Here is a 12,612-nt window from a genome sequence, read left to right on the forward strand (position 1 = left end):
AGAGGCTTCACTGAAGTCAAGGTAGACCACATCCACCGCTCTGCCATCATCCATCCACCTTGTTACATTCTCATAAAAGGCTATGAGGTTGGTCAAGCATGACTTACTCTTGGTAACGCCATGCTGACTGCCCCTAATAACCCTCTTATCCTTGATGTGCCTTGAGATGGCACCAAGGATAAGCTGTTCCATTACTTTCCCAGGGACAGAGGTGAGGCTGACCAGTCTCTAATTATCCGGGTCCTCCTTCTTGCCCTTTTTGAAGACTGGAGTGACATTTGCTTTCCTCCAATCCTCGGGCACCTCTCCCGTTTCCCAAGACTTGGCAAAGATGATGGAGAGTGGTCCAGCAATGACTTCAGCCAGCTCCCTCAGCATCTGCAGATGCATCCCATCTGGACCCATGGATTTATGGATATCCAGACTATTTAATTGCTCCCTAACCCAGTCCTCATCGACTAAAGCAAACTCCTCCATTGACCTGGCTTCATCCGGGGTCTCAGGGGTACAGGGCTCCCCAGGGCAGCCTCTGGCAGAGTAGACAGAGACAAAAAAGGTATTCAGTAATTCTGCCTTCTCCGTATCTTCTGCCACCAGGGCACCCACCCCATTCCTCAGTGGGCCTACATTGCCTCTGGTATTAGTTTTATCTGCTATGTATTTGAAAAAGTTCTTTTTGCTGTCCTTGACCCCTCTCGGCAGCTGTAATTCTAAGGAGGCCTTGGCTATCCTAGCTGCCTTCCTACATCCTCTAACAGCAGCCTTATATTCCTCCCAAGTGGCCAGCCCCTCTTTCCATGACCTGTAAACTCTCCTCTTCTGCTTGAGCATACCCAACAGATCCCTATTCAACCACACAGGTCTCCTGGCTCCCTTCCTTGACTTCCTACATGTGGGGATGCTCTGATCCTGAGCATGGAAGAAGCAATCTCTGAATGCAATCCAGCTCTCTTGGGCCCCTTTTCCTTCAAGCATCCTTGCCCATGGGATTTCCCCCAGCAACTGCTTGAAAAGGCTGAAGTTAGCCCTGCTAAAGTCCAGGGTTGCAATTCTACTTGCTATTCTGTTCCTGCCACACAAGATGCTGAACTCCACCATCTGGTGGTCACTGCAACCCAGGCAGCCCTCAACCTTTACTGCTTCGACCAGACCCTCCTTGTTAGTGAGGATGAGATCCAGCAGTGCACCTCTCCTAGTCGGCTCCTCCACCATCTGCATGAGGAAGTTATCATCAATGCACTGGAGGAACCTCCTGGACTGTGGCTGGCTGGCTGAATGGTCCTTCCAGCAAACATCGGGGAAGTTAAAATCACCCACAACAACCAGGGCCTGTGACTGTGAGGCCACTCTCAGCTGCCCATAGAAGGCCTCATCAACTTCCTCAGCCTGATCTGGTGGCCTGTAATAGACACCTACAACAGTACCACCCCTGTCAGCCTGCCCCTTAATTCTGACCCATACACTCTCAACTTGCTCCTCATCTACTCCTGGGAAGAATTCAGTACATTGTAGTTGCTCTCTCACATAGAGAGCAACTCCACCACCACGCCTGGCTGGCCTGTCTTTCCTGAAAAGGGTGTAGCCATCCGTGACCACATTCTAGTCATGTGAACTGTCCCACCATGTTTCTGTAATTGCCACCAGATCATAATCTCCCGATGGAACATAGGATTCTAACTCCTCCTGCTTATTCCCCATGCTGCGCGCATTGGTGTACAGGCATTTCAGGGAGCGAGGAGAGCAAACCGATTTCTCCCTAGGGGCACAGGAGGCCACCCGGTCCTCATCAGTTTTAGAATGCTGCCCCACTGGGACAAGCCCAGCTACAACCCCATCCCCCTTCGAGCCTAGTTTAAAGCTCTCCAAATGAGCCCAGCTAATTCCTGCCCCAGCATCCTTTTGCCCCTGCGAAATAAACCTTTCCCGCGTGACACTGTCCGGACTGGAGTCTTATAAAACCAACCATTATCAAAAAATCCAAAGCCCTGCCTGTAGCACCAAGTCTTGGAGCCAACCATTTAGAGACTGAATTTTCCTATTCCATCCCACATCGTCACTTGAAGATGGAAGGAGTGAAGCGAAGATCACTTGAGCCCCTGAGTCTTTCACCATCCTTCCCAAGACCTTGAAATCGTTCTTCATTGCCCTCAGACTACGGGAAGCAGCTTCCTCCCCGTCTGTCTGGAAGACCAGCAGCGGGTAGTAGTCTGTCGGGTGCACCAGTTTGGGGAGCTCTCTAGCGATATCCTTGATCCGGGCTCCAGATAGACTACAAACTTCCCTAAGATGAGGGTCAACTCTGCATATTGGGCCCTCTGTTCCTTTCAGAAGGGAATTTCCTATTACTATCACCCTTCTTTCTTTCTTATCAGAGGCAGTCTTAAGTTGTGAAGTCAACCACCTCTTCCTATGTGATCTTGTACGCAGGCTTGACACCACCTCCTCACCTACCTCTTCTTCAAGAACCAGGGCCTCAAACCTATTACGGAGGGGCACCTGGGGAGGCAAACCAGGCAGGGAGGGGGGCTGCCCGTGACGCCGAACTGGAATACGCTTCCAACCCTTGTAGTCTTTCAGGTCCCCTACCTCTGCCCGACAGCAACAAGGGTGGGGCCGTCTCAGTACTTCCGCCTCTGTCCAAGGGGGCAGGAGGTCCATCTCCTTTGGGGGTACCTCCCTGGGGCCTTTCCAACTGGCATGTCAGGGTGTTACTCCACCAGTCGATCTCCCTTTCGCACTCCCTGATGGTCCTCAGCGTCTCAACCTCCTCCTTAAGCTTCACAACCATGTCGAGCAGATCTTGCACCTGCTCACACCTCACACAGGTGGAGTGCTGGCCTCCCTCCCCCGGCAGCAGCAGGCTCTGGCACTCCCTGCAGCCGGAGACCTCAACAGCCACCGTTCGGGACAGAACCTCAGTCTGCGTTGCCACAGTCTGTTTGAGACAAGCTCTCCTTCTGAAGGCAATCATGGTCATCAGCAGCCTGGGACGCTGACAATAAGTTAGAGGGACTGACAAGCAACAAGTGCTCTCTGCACCCTGCTGCACAAGCTACTACACCCACTGCTGCAGCACAGTGTGGGTGGGACTCACCCGCTACACAAGCTGGTTGCTCCTCTCTGCACCTGATGGGTGCCCAAAGAAGCCCAAAGGCTTCTTCAAGGCAAGGGGAGGGGGTGTGGTCGCCATTACCGTGGGACGCTCCCCACCACGTCAGCTGCTCTCTCGCAATGGCTGCCGGGGCTTCGGGTATCGAGACCCGCCGGGAATCACACTGTCCCTGTACGTTTCCCTCTGAGCTTCCTAATCTTGGCTGAACCTCGTGGTCGGCTGAACCCCGCCGGCTCTGGCTCTTGCTGGGCTGGCTCCCATCAGCTGACTGAATCACAGGTATCTCTTTCAAAGTCTATTATCATCTCTCAAGTTTGAAAGTGAAACATGGAAATGTAGTAACATACAGCACTCCTCTTCCAAGTAGTTGTTTCACAGAGAGAACATACTTCTATTAAAGAGAAATGTCTAGTTAATAACTTCCTGTCTTTGTTTTCTCATGTAGTCAATGGTGTTGACTACGTCCTTAGAAGACAGTAGGATTTTAAAAAAATTGGCAAAATTGCATAGGATGACATTTATAGTACATCCGTTTCTTGCTTTGTTTTTAAAGGTTAAAACAGGCACCAGCCTCCAGAAAACCATGTATTGTTTCATCTGACTAACCCGCTCTCTAAACCACTGCAAAATTTTATCCACCTGATTAAATTCTATTGAAAATATCTGTGTGCATCCCTATAATGTGACACTCTACTGTCCTATAATAATATCTATTAGTCTCATACTTGTTTCCAGCTGATTATTCACGTCTTATTTAAACTGTACAAGAGTCAATGTTTACAAAAGTTCAGTGTATACCAGCAACAACTATGCTTAGTCCATCAAACTTCTCCTATAATCCCTGCAGCTTTTAAAATTATATTTGAAGTATACAAGATCTAGGTCCTCATATTCAGGATGTTCTGGAATGCGGGCTCAGAAGACCTAAAAGGTTTTCTGAGACTCCAGATGAACATTGCAGCAAACAACTTTCCTCCCACACAACAAACAAACTCCACTAAAATTACTGTGAAAGATACATATCATTTAAGGGCTGGCGAAATGCAGAAATAGAATCTGTGAATTAGAATTACCATGAAATAAATTGTTCCATGCCTCACATAATAGATGTTTTTCTTAGACCTTATCTTGCCTTTAATTCAGCACCATGTATAAACAGGTATAAACATAACAAACAAAAAATCCAAACCAAAACTGTAACTATTGTCAGAGACCGAAGGAAAGATTATTTTTCTTTTACTGTGTTTCAAAACACGTGGTTCAGGTGAACAGCTCTAAAAAACTAAGAAACTTGCTAAAGAAAAATAGAACTCACTGAAACTGGAACCATGCTCCGAGATAACAGTAAAAGTGGAATTTTGCTGTAATTGATTTTAAAAAGGTAAAAGCAAAGACATTATCAAAATTTACATCAAGCTTAAATCACTATCAGTTTATAGTGTTTCACTGATTTCTTGTCTTCTTCCTCAGGTTACACACAGTTGTTTAGATCCCCATGGTACATGCTGGCAAATTTAGTCTCAGATTCAGGGAAGGAAGTAGGACTGAAAAAGAATATAATTATTCTGACCCATAAGGTTTCTAACATTTCTGCCTCATCTATTTTTTTTTTTCCTCCTCTCTCTTTAATGACCTCGAGTGCTTTAAAAGTTTAATCCTCTTCAGACAAAGTTTGACATTGATTCTGCATTTAGGTGGGAAGAGATTGAGTTTGGAATACTGCACCCTGCTAATTTAGCACCAGTCAAGAAAGATCTACAGGGGACTTTCAAAGTCACTGAGTAAATGCAAAAAACATTAAAATGTCCCACTGTTAAGGACAGATAAAAGTCTTATTTCAGCATTGACAGAATACAAATTACCACTTGCAGACTGTATATGATAAATAAAGGAATCAATTTATTGTGCCTGCCCTTTGGCAAAATGGTAATTAGAGTGTTCCAAGTCCTTAAACGCCATCATAAAAAAAGAATTTGGCAGCCTTCAGCCGTAGGGTACACAAACCATCACCATGTCACAAGAATACCTTGTCACAGGTGCTAACACCTCTCTAGAACAACTGTGCCAGGAATATACTTTGATGCCAAAATGGCTTAAGCCACCACTACCCTACAGCTAGTACTGTTATTCTTTATAATAATAATAATATTTTTATGAGAGAAGACTCTTCTTTTTGCACCACACTCTCTGAGACTATAATGCTGACAACATACACTAATAGTTATGAGCAGTAACGACAACAACTATAAAAGCTACCACGCATACAACCACTGAAAAAGAAGCATCTTGCAAAGCCATTTTCTCTCCTATTAAACTATACTAGCATGGTTTGAAAAAAGATGACACTTAGAACATTGGCCCAGTGGAAGATTTCTGCTGGGACACGTGTTATTTAGATTTATATTACACAACTCTGTTCCAGCACCTCTATTCAACATAACTATGACAGAAGAATCTTTCATACAAATGTCAGACTTCCAAGCAAAAGAGCTTTTGAGGCACCACACCTTTCACTGTTTGCAGGAATAATTTAGATATACCAGCCAGTATAAGCTACAGGTCTCTGTGCTTCTCTTAAGAACCCAGCCCAGACTAGCAGAATTTAATGTGGTGAACACTGCCTCTCTTCCTAACCCCCACAAATGATGAGTACACTACACAAGAGAAAAATCAGTTTCCCCAATTTAACCACAACTTCAGTAAAAGTTGTTCTGATAAAAGCTGCATCAACTGGAAACTATTTCTTCACACTGATAAATGCAGATATCACAGCAAAAGTTTGTAGTCTAAACCCATGCCAAGTGTTACTCATACACACAGCTGACATCCTTCCGAAGCAAGGGATCCATCCTATCAAAACCACCAAAAGCTGGATGTGCCAAGCTTTGCCATTCAGCATTAAAGGTATTTTATTGTGTTGGCAAAACAAGTCCTTTATCAAGATACAATTAATTTCCATTTACAGAATTTGCAGATATATTTATACCCTTCCATTTGACAATTATATTGTTATCCATAGCTTTGCATTTTCTTTATGTTTGGCATTTTTACCTCAAATTCACTTTTTTCATCAACGTCACTGGCTAGCAATACATCGCTAAATTAATGCCTTAGAAATTTCCCAGCTACCCTCAAACATTATTTCAACCTTTATTACTCAGGAAAGTTTTATCATTTTAATTATTCTGGTATGGTAAAACAGTACATCTAACACTACAGCTGGACAGTGCATTAGGACAAACTTGCCACAGCCAAGTATTTGTATCATCAAATCAATATCTGAGCAACATTTACTCTAAACTGGCCCTTGTAAAGCTACTGAACTAATTGCACTTGGCTGCCTCTAAGAGTCATTAACTCAGAACAGTGTCACATACACACACTGGCCTCAAAAAAGTCTTCAGGTGGCACAGCTGAGGTGGTACCGCAGGATGACAAACTGGATGTTTCCTCAACTATTGGAATTCACACTCCAAGCTACCAGTAGGAGATAACAACGAGTTTACTGTCTCCAGCAATCAGATATGAAACCTCTGAGAAACACTAATAAATAAGGCTGCTTGATATAAATACTTTCATCATTTAGGGAGAGATCTCTTTCCTAAGGGCACCAGAGGACACTGGAACCAACACCCTTGGTACACCCACCTGTACCTATATGTAGATGTGCTACATTGTATAACCTTATTGTCTTTTCTACATTGTATTAGCTAGGTCAGAATCACAAAGCTCATGCCAGGAAAATTCACCATTTTAAATCAAAGGATTTATACAAGTATATATAGATTTAAACATCTACTATTTCATACTTCACCGTGTAGACGGCTTGATAGTCTGCCGGGTGCAAAGAATTCAAGAGACAGGAAAATTTCCTCAAAATCTTTGAATTTTTTGCCCATTGGAAAAAAAAAACAATAACACCTCATAGTTGCCTGTTTTTGGTGATTTCAGATGAAATTTTCCTTAGTCTATAGGACCCAAGCAATCTGTCAAGTATTTTAACTTTTTCATCTTCCAATTTATATCCAAAGTAGCTATGCTGCTATTTTTCCCTGTTAAGCCATTTCTCATCAGAATTCTACATCTTGTCCTTACTTAATACATGTAGGTATGAAACAACTAACCGTGTCTTTCCATTACCAGTAATTTGCCAAATACATGCTCTAAGCGCAAAGGTTCTTTCCCAAATTCTGGTACCTACACCAGTATGATTTTACCATGATAGGCTAGTAACCCTGCATTTAATTTCAGTTGCGATATTCAGAAGAATACTCATAACCAAGGAAGTGCAACATCTTCATGCGTATGTTTCTTTCTATACTGACAACAAATTACTTCTAACTCTCACCACCTAGATGGAGTTTAAATTCAGGAAGAAACAAGTTTCTGGCTATGTATAAAAAAAAAACAAACCACAGGGGGGAAAAAAAAAAAGGAGGCAGAAAGTTGTTAGTAAAACATGATATTTGTAAAGTAGGTATCAGTGTTTATCTTATAGAACTGCAAAAACTACCAAAAATTGAAGACCCAGCAAGGCAGCACAGACAGCTGTCAATATCGAAGTTTAACAGAACATGAGGGAACAGCAGAATAACCTTGGGCTGAGGGAACAGAGTTTGTAACACGAAGCCCAGGAAGCAAAAGATAAGCAAGTGAAAAAATGATTTAACATGAGACAGATGTCTCAAGGCAAAAAGCAAACAAACAAACAAAACAGCAGAAAAGTATAAGGTTGCTTTGGATAGAAAATCAATGCAAGCAGCAAAATATACATAATTTATCTTTTAGTTCTCTCTTGTTCTCTTATGGTCCAAGATGATAATCCAAAATCTAGTTAAATCAAAGTATTTTACAGCAACGGTATCAGGTGCTAATTAAGACTTTCAAAAGAGTTTACTTCATCTCACAGTGTCACAAAAATGTGGAAGAGATTAATTGATCAGAAAAAGTTTGGATTTGAGAAGACACTGTAATTTTAAGTAGAGAGTAAGATTAATTATAGAATTCAAATATGCAAGACTACATGATTTCATGAGAAGAGAACCGCAGATGTCTGATTTCTCTTGTTTATAATTTTTGGGTCCTTACCTGGCCTGTTTGTGGCAGCCATAATGAAAACCTGCTGACGATTCTCCAGACCATCCATCTCTGTGAGTAACTGGTTAACTACTCGGACACTGGCTCCTGACTTTGAAAGGAGAAACTTATCAACAAAACTGAGGAAACAGTGGGAATGTGAATATTTCAAAGTATGTGATAAAAAAAGATCCACTAGCTCCCTGGCCTGAAACACTGATCAAAGTTTCTTTTTCACGCTTTTAATGTAGCTGCATTCTGGATTTCTACTATCATAGCCTCAGCTTGTTTCCACCCCAAATTCATGCTACCTATATACCCACCACACATTTTAACATGTAGTAAAACCTTTCTTTCCCATTAAAAATGGGAAGTACACATACATATTTAAACTCATTCCTCCATTTATCTCAACAAGAACACCCAAAATTTCTCAATTTTGAGGTTTTGAAAAAAAAAATTAAAAGTTCTCCAAATATTTAAACTTCTGAAACAATACTTTCAGCAGCTGAGGTACTCTAAATTAAATGTTAACTCCACAGTACTGACATTTTATAAGCAAACTCAACAGCTTAATCTGAATGTCATTCTAGAGTTGGGGAGACAAAGAAAGTGCAGGAGCTGGAGAACAAGTGTTCAATTATGCAGTAAAACTGCTTGATGATTTTGAAGAATGTTGTTCTACGTGTTACTGTTTTATTTTAAACATACAAAAAATATGAATCCACCTATAGATAATTAGAACATGTGGTGGCGCATAGGTCTCAAAAAGCCAATGGAAACAGCAAACATCTCTGAATTTCAATTAAGAATTCCCAGGATTGTCACCAGTATCAGAGCCTGAGTAATAAAGTCACCGATCTCCTGCCCAGACCTCTACATGGTTAAAGGAGGCTGTGAAGAGCAGGGGTGGGCTTACAGGCACTAAGCTGCTGCCTGCTGCTGCCACCACAGAAGTGAAATATAGTGAGGCCAAAGCACACTTGTTCCACTTCCTTGGGTACCGTCTACATCTGCCGTGGTACCTAATACTGGACACCTTCTTTTATGGCTCTGTGGGAACCACCACCTCAGGACATGCAAGAAGTCAAGTCTGAACTTTTCAGCTTGGCTATCTTTCGTAAGAACTGACGTAAGCAAATTCAGAAGACCAGGTACGATTCAGAAACAGCTGATGAAACTTTCACCTACAGGCTGAAACTACAGTCTTTCTGTTAAAGTAACTGATGACAGTATCTGAACAGTACTCGACTTGTCTGTTGGAAACAGCAGCTTTTCTTTCAGCCATCAACGTAGATGCACCAGTACAGTATCATAAAACAGATGCACTTCCTCTGCATAAAAACCAGAGCAGCTTTCCTTTCAGCACACTAACAGTATGCACTAAGAAAAGAACACCCCCAAAAGCAGAAGTTAATCCTAGGTGTAGGTAGTTTCTATTCCAAAAGAAAAAAAATCAAGACAGAGAAAACTTCACAAGTGGAATAGCTCTGAAGTCTAACACATTCCACTGATGCTCCTGCCTCAAATATTCTCATGGCTCAGTTCACGTTGTTCAAACCAAGACATACTTCACGTGAGCACTATAGCTGCATGGAACTATCAGGATTTGGCCACAAATTAAATACGACATTAAACTGCACTCCTTCATCTTTTCCTATGGTTCTACACAGCCAAGTTGGTGGATTAAATACATATTTTCTGGATATTATTTTCTGTATGTGCATAGATACTAAAAAAAGTACTAACCTTTAAAAAAATTGACCAACATATGTTTCCCTAAATATGAGAAAGCCCATCAGACTGTTTTTCTTGGCATCTACTGAATGTCATACCCTTACAGGTACTTCTGTTGCTAGCACAATATCACAAAAGCTGCATTTGAGATGATTTATTTATGGAGAGATTTTAAGATGAACTCACTTCACGGTCAGATCTCCGAGGACACAATGCATCGACTTCATCAAAAAATATAACACAAGGGGCTGAATTCCTGGCACGCTGGAATACTTGACGTACAGCACGTTCGCTTTCACCAACATACTAAAACAAATGACAAATCACAGCAAAACAATGTAAGACATGAAGAAGATTTTGCTTGGGAAAACAGACAAACACAACAAAAAACACTATTTAGGGTTCTCTGCAGAGGAGAAATGCAACTTGCTAACCAGTTTACTTCTGATAACAGTCTGTTATCTCTGTTTCCCTACTGATCAAGATTTACATGGGAACTACTTGTCAGTAGCTCACTTCTGACAGTTTGCGGTACATTCAGAGTTTAATAGAATTCTGACTTTCTGGGGACTAAATCTAACTTGCAATCGTTCTGCTGATGAGAATTAACAAATACAATCTTAATTAAGGACCCTGTTGTTCTTCAGCTGTTCATAAACAAAACCATTGAGCAATTTGAACACAACGAACATCTAAAGTTCATATAGTGGTTGCCTGAAGACAAGGGAGGCTGGCAGTAGGGAACTGAAAAGTAAGCCAGAATTTCTCTTTGAATGGAGAATTGCAGGGGCTGCGTTGCCAAGTCACAAATCCAAACACTTAATTTTTTCCAACCAAACATGTTTTGATACAATGTATGTCTTAACACAGTCTCTGAATCACAGCCAGACATCATTTCTTCACTCCAAAAGGAAGCAGGGCTTCTCATTAACTTAAAAGTTATATTTCCTGCTTGTATCAGGACTTGAATACACATTAAAAGAATGTTTGGGAAAGGAATAATCAAGTCCAGTATTTTAGTTTTATCTTCCACATTATCGATAAACAGGTAACTGCCATGGTGCTCTGAGATGTGGGCTGCAGCTGCCTTGTTCAGTTCAACACATTCTCTTAACTGTAAAAGGAACTGAAGTTATATCACAGCATTTCTAAGTCTAGTGCTTCAAAAACTCAGACCACAATATTTTTATCTGTTAACATTTAAAATCTTCAAAAACAATTCTGATCAAGTAGAAAACAATATTGTTTTCCAAGATTTCAAGCTTCCATTAAGAAGATAAAATGACTGGCAAAATACTGGAAGCTGCTGATTTGCAGTTAGTGATCAGCAATTGTCCTCAGTGTAGATTTGAATTTTGTTGGGTTTTTTTTTCCCCATTTTTCATAAAAACAATTATAAATGTAGTTGGTCATTTATAAATCCTGCTTCAGTTAGGAAGGCTCTGTCTGCCAGGTAATTTAAACCAAGATATGTACTTGAACTACCCAGACAGACTTTTCCTTTTCACATGAACAACTTCACTGCTAAAAATTGTAAGCACAGATTAAATGAGGGAATTTTGGTTGTACCACTATCGGTTGTGTAATTATCAGGAATTTTGCTTGCCCCACACTTTGGACAAGAATCCCATAAGTAAGAAAAGCACCATGATTAATACATACCATATTTAGCAGTTCAGGGCCTTTCACAGATATGAAGTTCAGTCCAGACTCATTTGCCACAGCCTGTCAAAAAGGGAAAGACATGTATACATAATACACACATTTTTTCATGTTTTCTTTGCTTCTACCCATGGAGCAATAAACAAACTTAAGAGGAGGAACACAGTTATCAGCTGTTCATAAAATAGAGAAAACAGCACAAAGTATAATTATATGCAATTAAGAGTGGGAGAGGTGTTGGGAATTTAGCCAGGTGTTCTCTCTCTTCAGTGAGGCAGTGTTCCAGATTCACACCCCGCCATTCTCCCCCATATTAGCTGAAGGTGAAGAATTCTCAATAATTAGTGGGAGGTAAAGAGATACAGAACTACACAGAAGTATTTGAAGACAAAAATGAGTAGTCATCATGCAAGTTTCCAGATTGTGCGTGTTTACATGGGGAGGCCATAAGAACTGAAAAGTTTGAGGAGAAGAAAAACAAAAGTATTTTCAGTAAAGTAAAAGTAACAAATAAAAATACATAAATAGAGTGCAGCCTACTTCCAAATATATAATTTAGTTACAGTGAAATATTCCATAGAAGTGGTTATCTAATAGAGTTTCTTCCCATCTTTGCTACTTTCTTCTTAAGCAACTTAATTCCTTCACGTTTTACAGTAATTCCCTCCCAACTCAAGCAAAATAGTAACTTGATTACAAGAAAAATCAAATTACTTTAGCACAGAGGTCCAAATTTCTTTTTACGACAAGAAGTGGTGCAAAAGCCAAGCTTCTGGCAGTATCAGCTAGATCAGTCATTCCTACAGAAAACTCTATTTCAGGAAGATCCTCCAGTATTTTTAAACATGTTTAGAAAATGTATTACCTTAGCTAGCAGTGTTTTACCGCACCCAGGAGGCCCTGCAAGCAGGACACCAGCTGGAGTAGTCAGGCCCAGAGCTTTAAACTGCTCCGGGTTACGCACAGGTGCCTATAAAAGAAATTAGGATAATTAGCTGTGACATGAAACTTCTCATTTCAGTTTC

General features: G+C 41.2%; 1 protein-coding gene across 4 annotated transcripts in view; it reads right to left on the reverse strand.

Annotated features, from left to right (window-relative positions):
- NVL (nuclear VCP like) overlaps positions 1 to 12,612 on the reverse strand; it is a 48,729-nt gene that overhangs the window by 18,654 nt on the left and 17,463 nt on the right. For 2 of the 4 annotated variants that reach the window (XM_080340934.1, XM_080340935.1), the window contains exons 15-18: positions 12,453 to 12,557; positions 11,588 to 11,650; positions 10,112 to 10,231; positions 8,201 to 8,300 (exon numbers count right to left, since the gene is read on the reverse strand). In XM_080340934.1, the coding sequence (XP_080197060.1) occupies positions 8,201 to 8,300; positions 10,112 to 10,231; positions 11,588 to 11,650; positions 12,453 to 12,557 (388 nt within the window). The remainder of the gene's footprint in view (positions 1 to 8,200; positions 8,301 to 10,111; positions 10,232 to 11,587; positions 11,651 to 12,452; positions 12,558 to 12,612) is intronic. The other 2 variants (XR_013921919.1, XM_080340936.1) reach the window with 2 other exon arrangements.

This window comes from Nesoenas mayeri, assembly GCF_963082525.1.
Source record: "Nesoenas mayeri genome assembly, chromosome: 3".
Lineage (NCBI taxonomy): Eukaryota > Metazoa > Chordata > Aves > Columbiformes > Columbidae > Nesoenas > Nesoenas mayeri.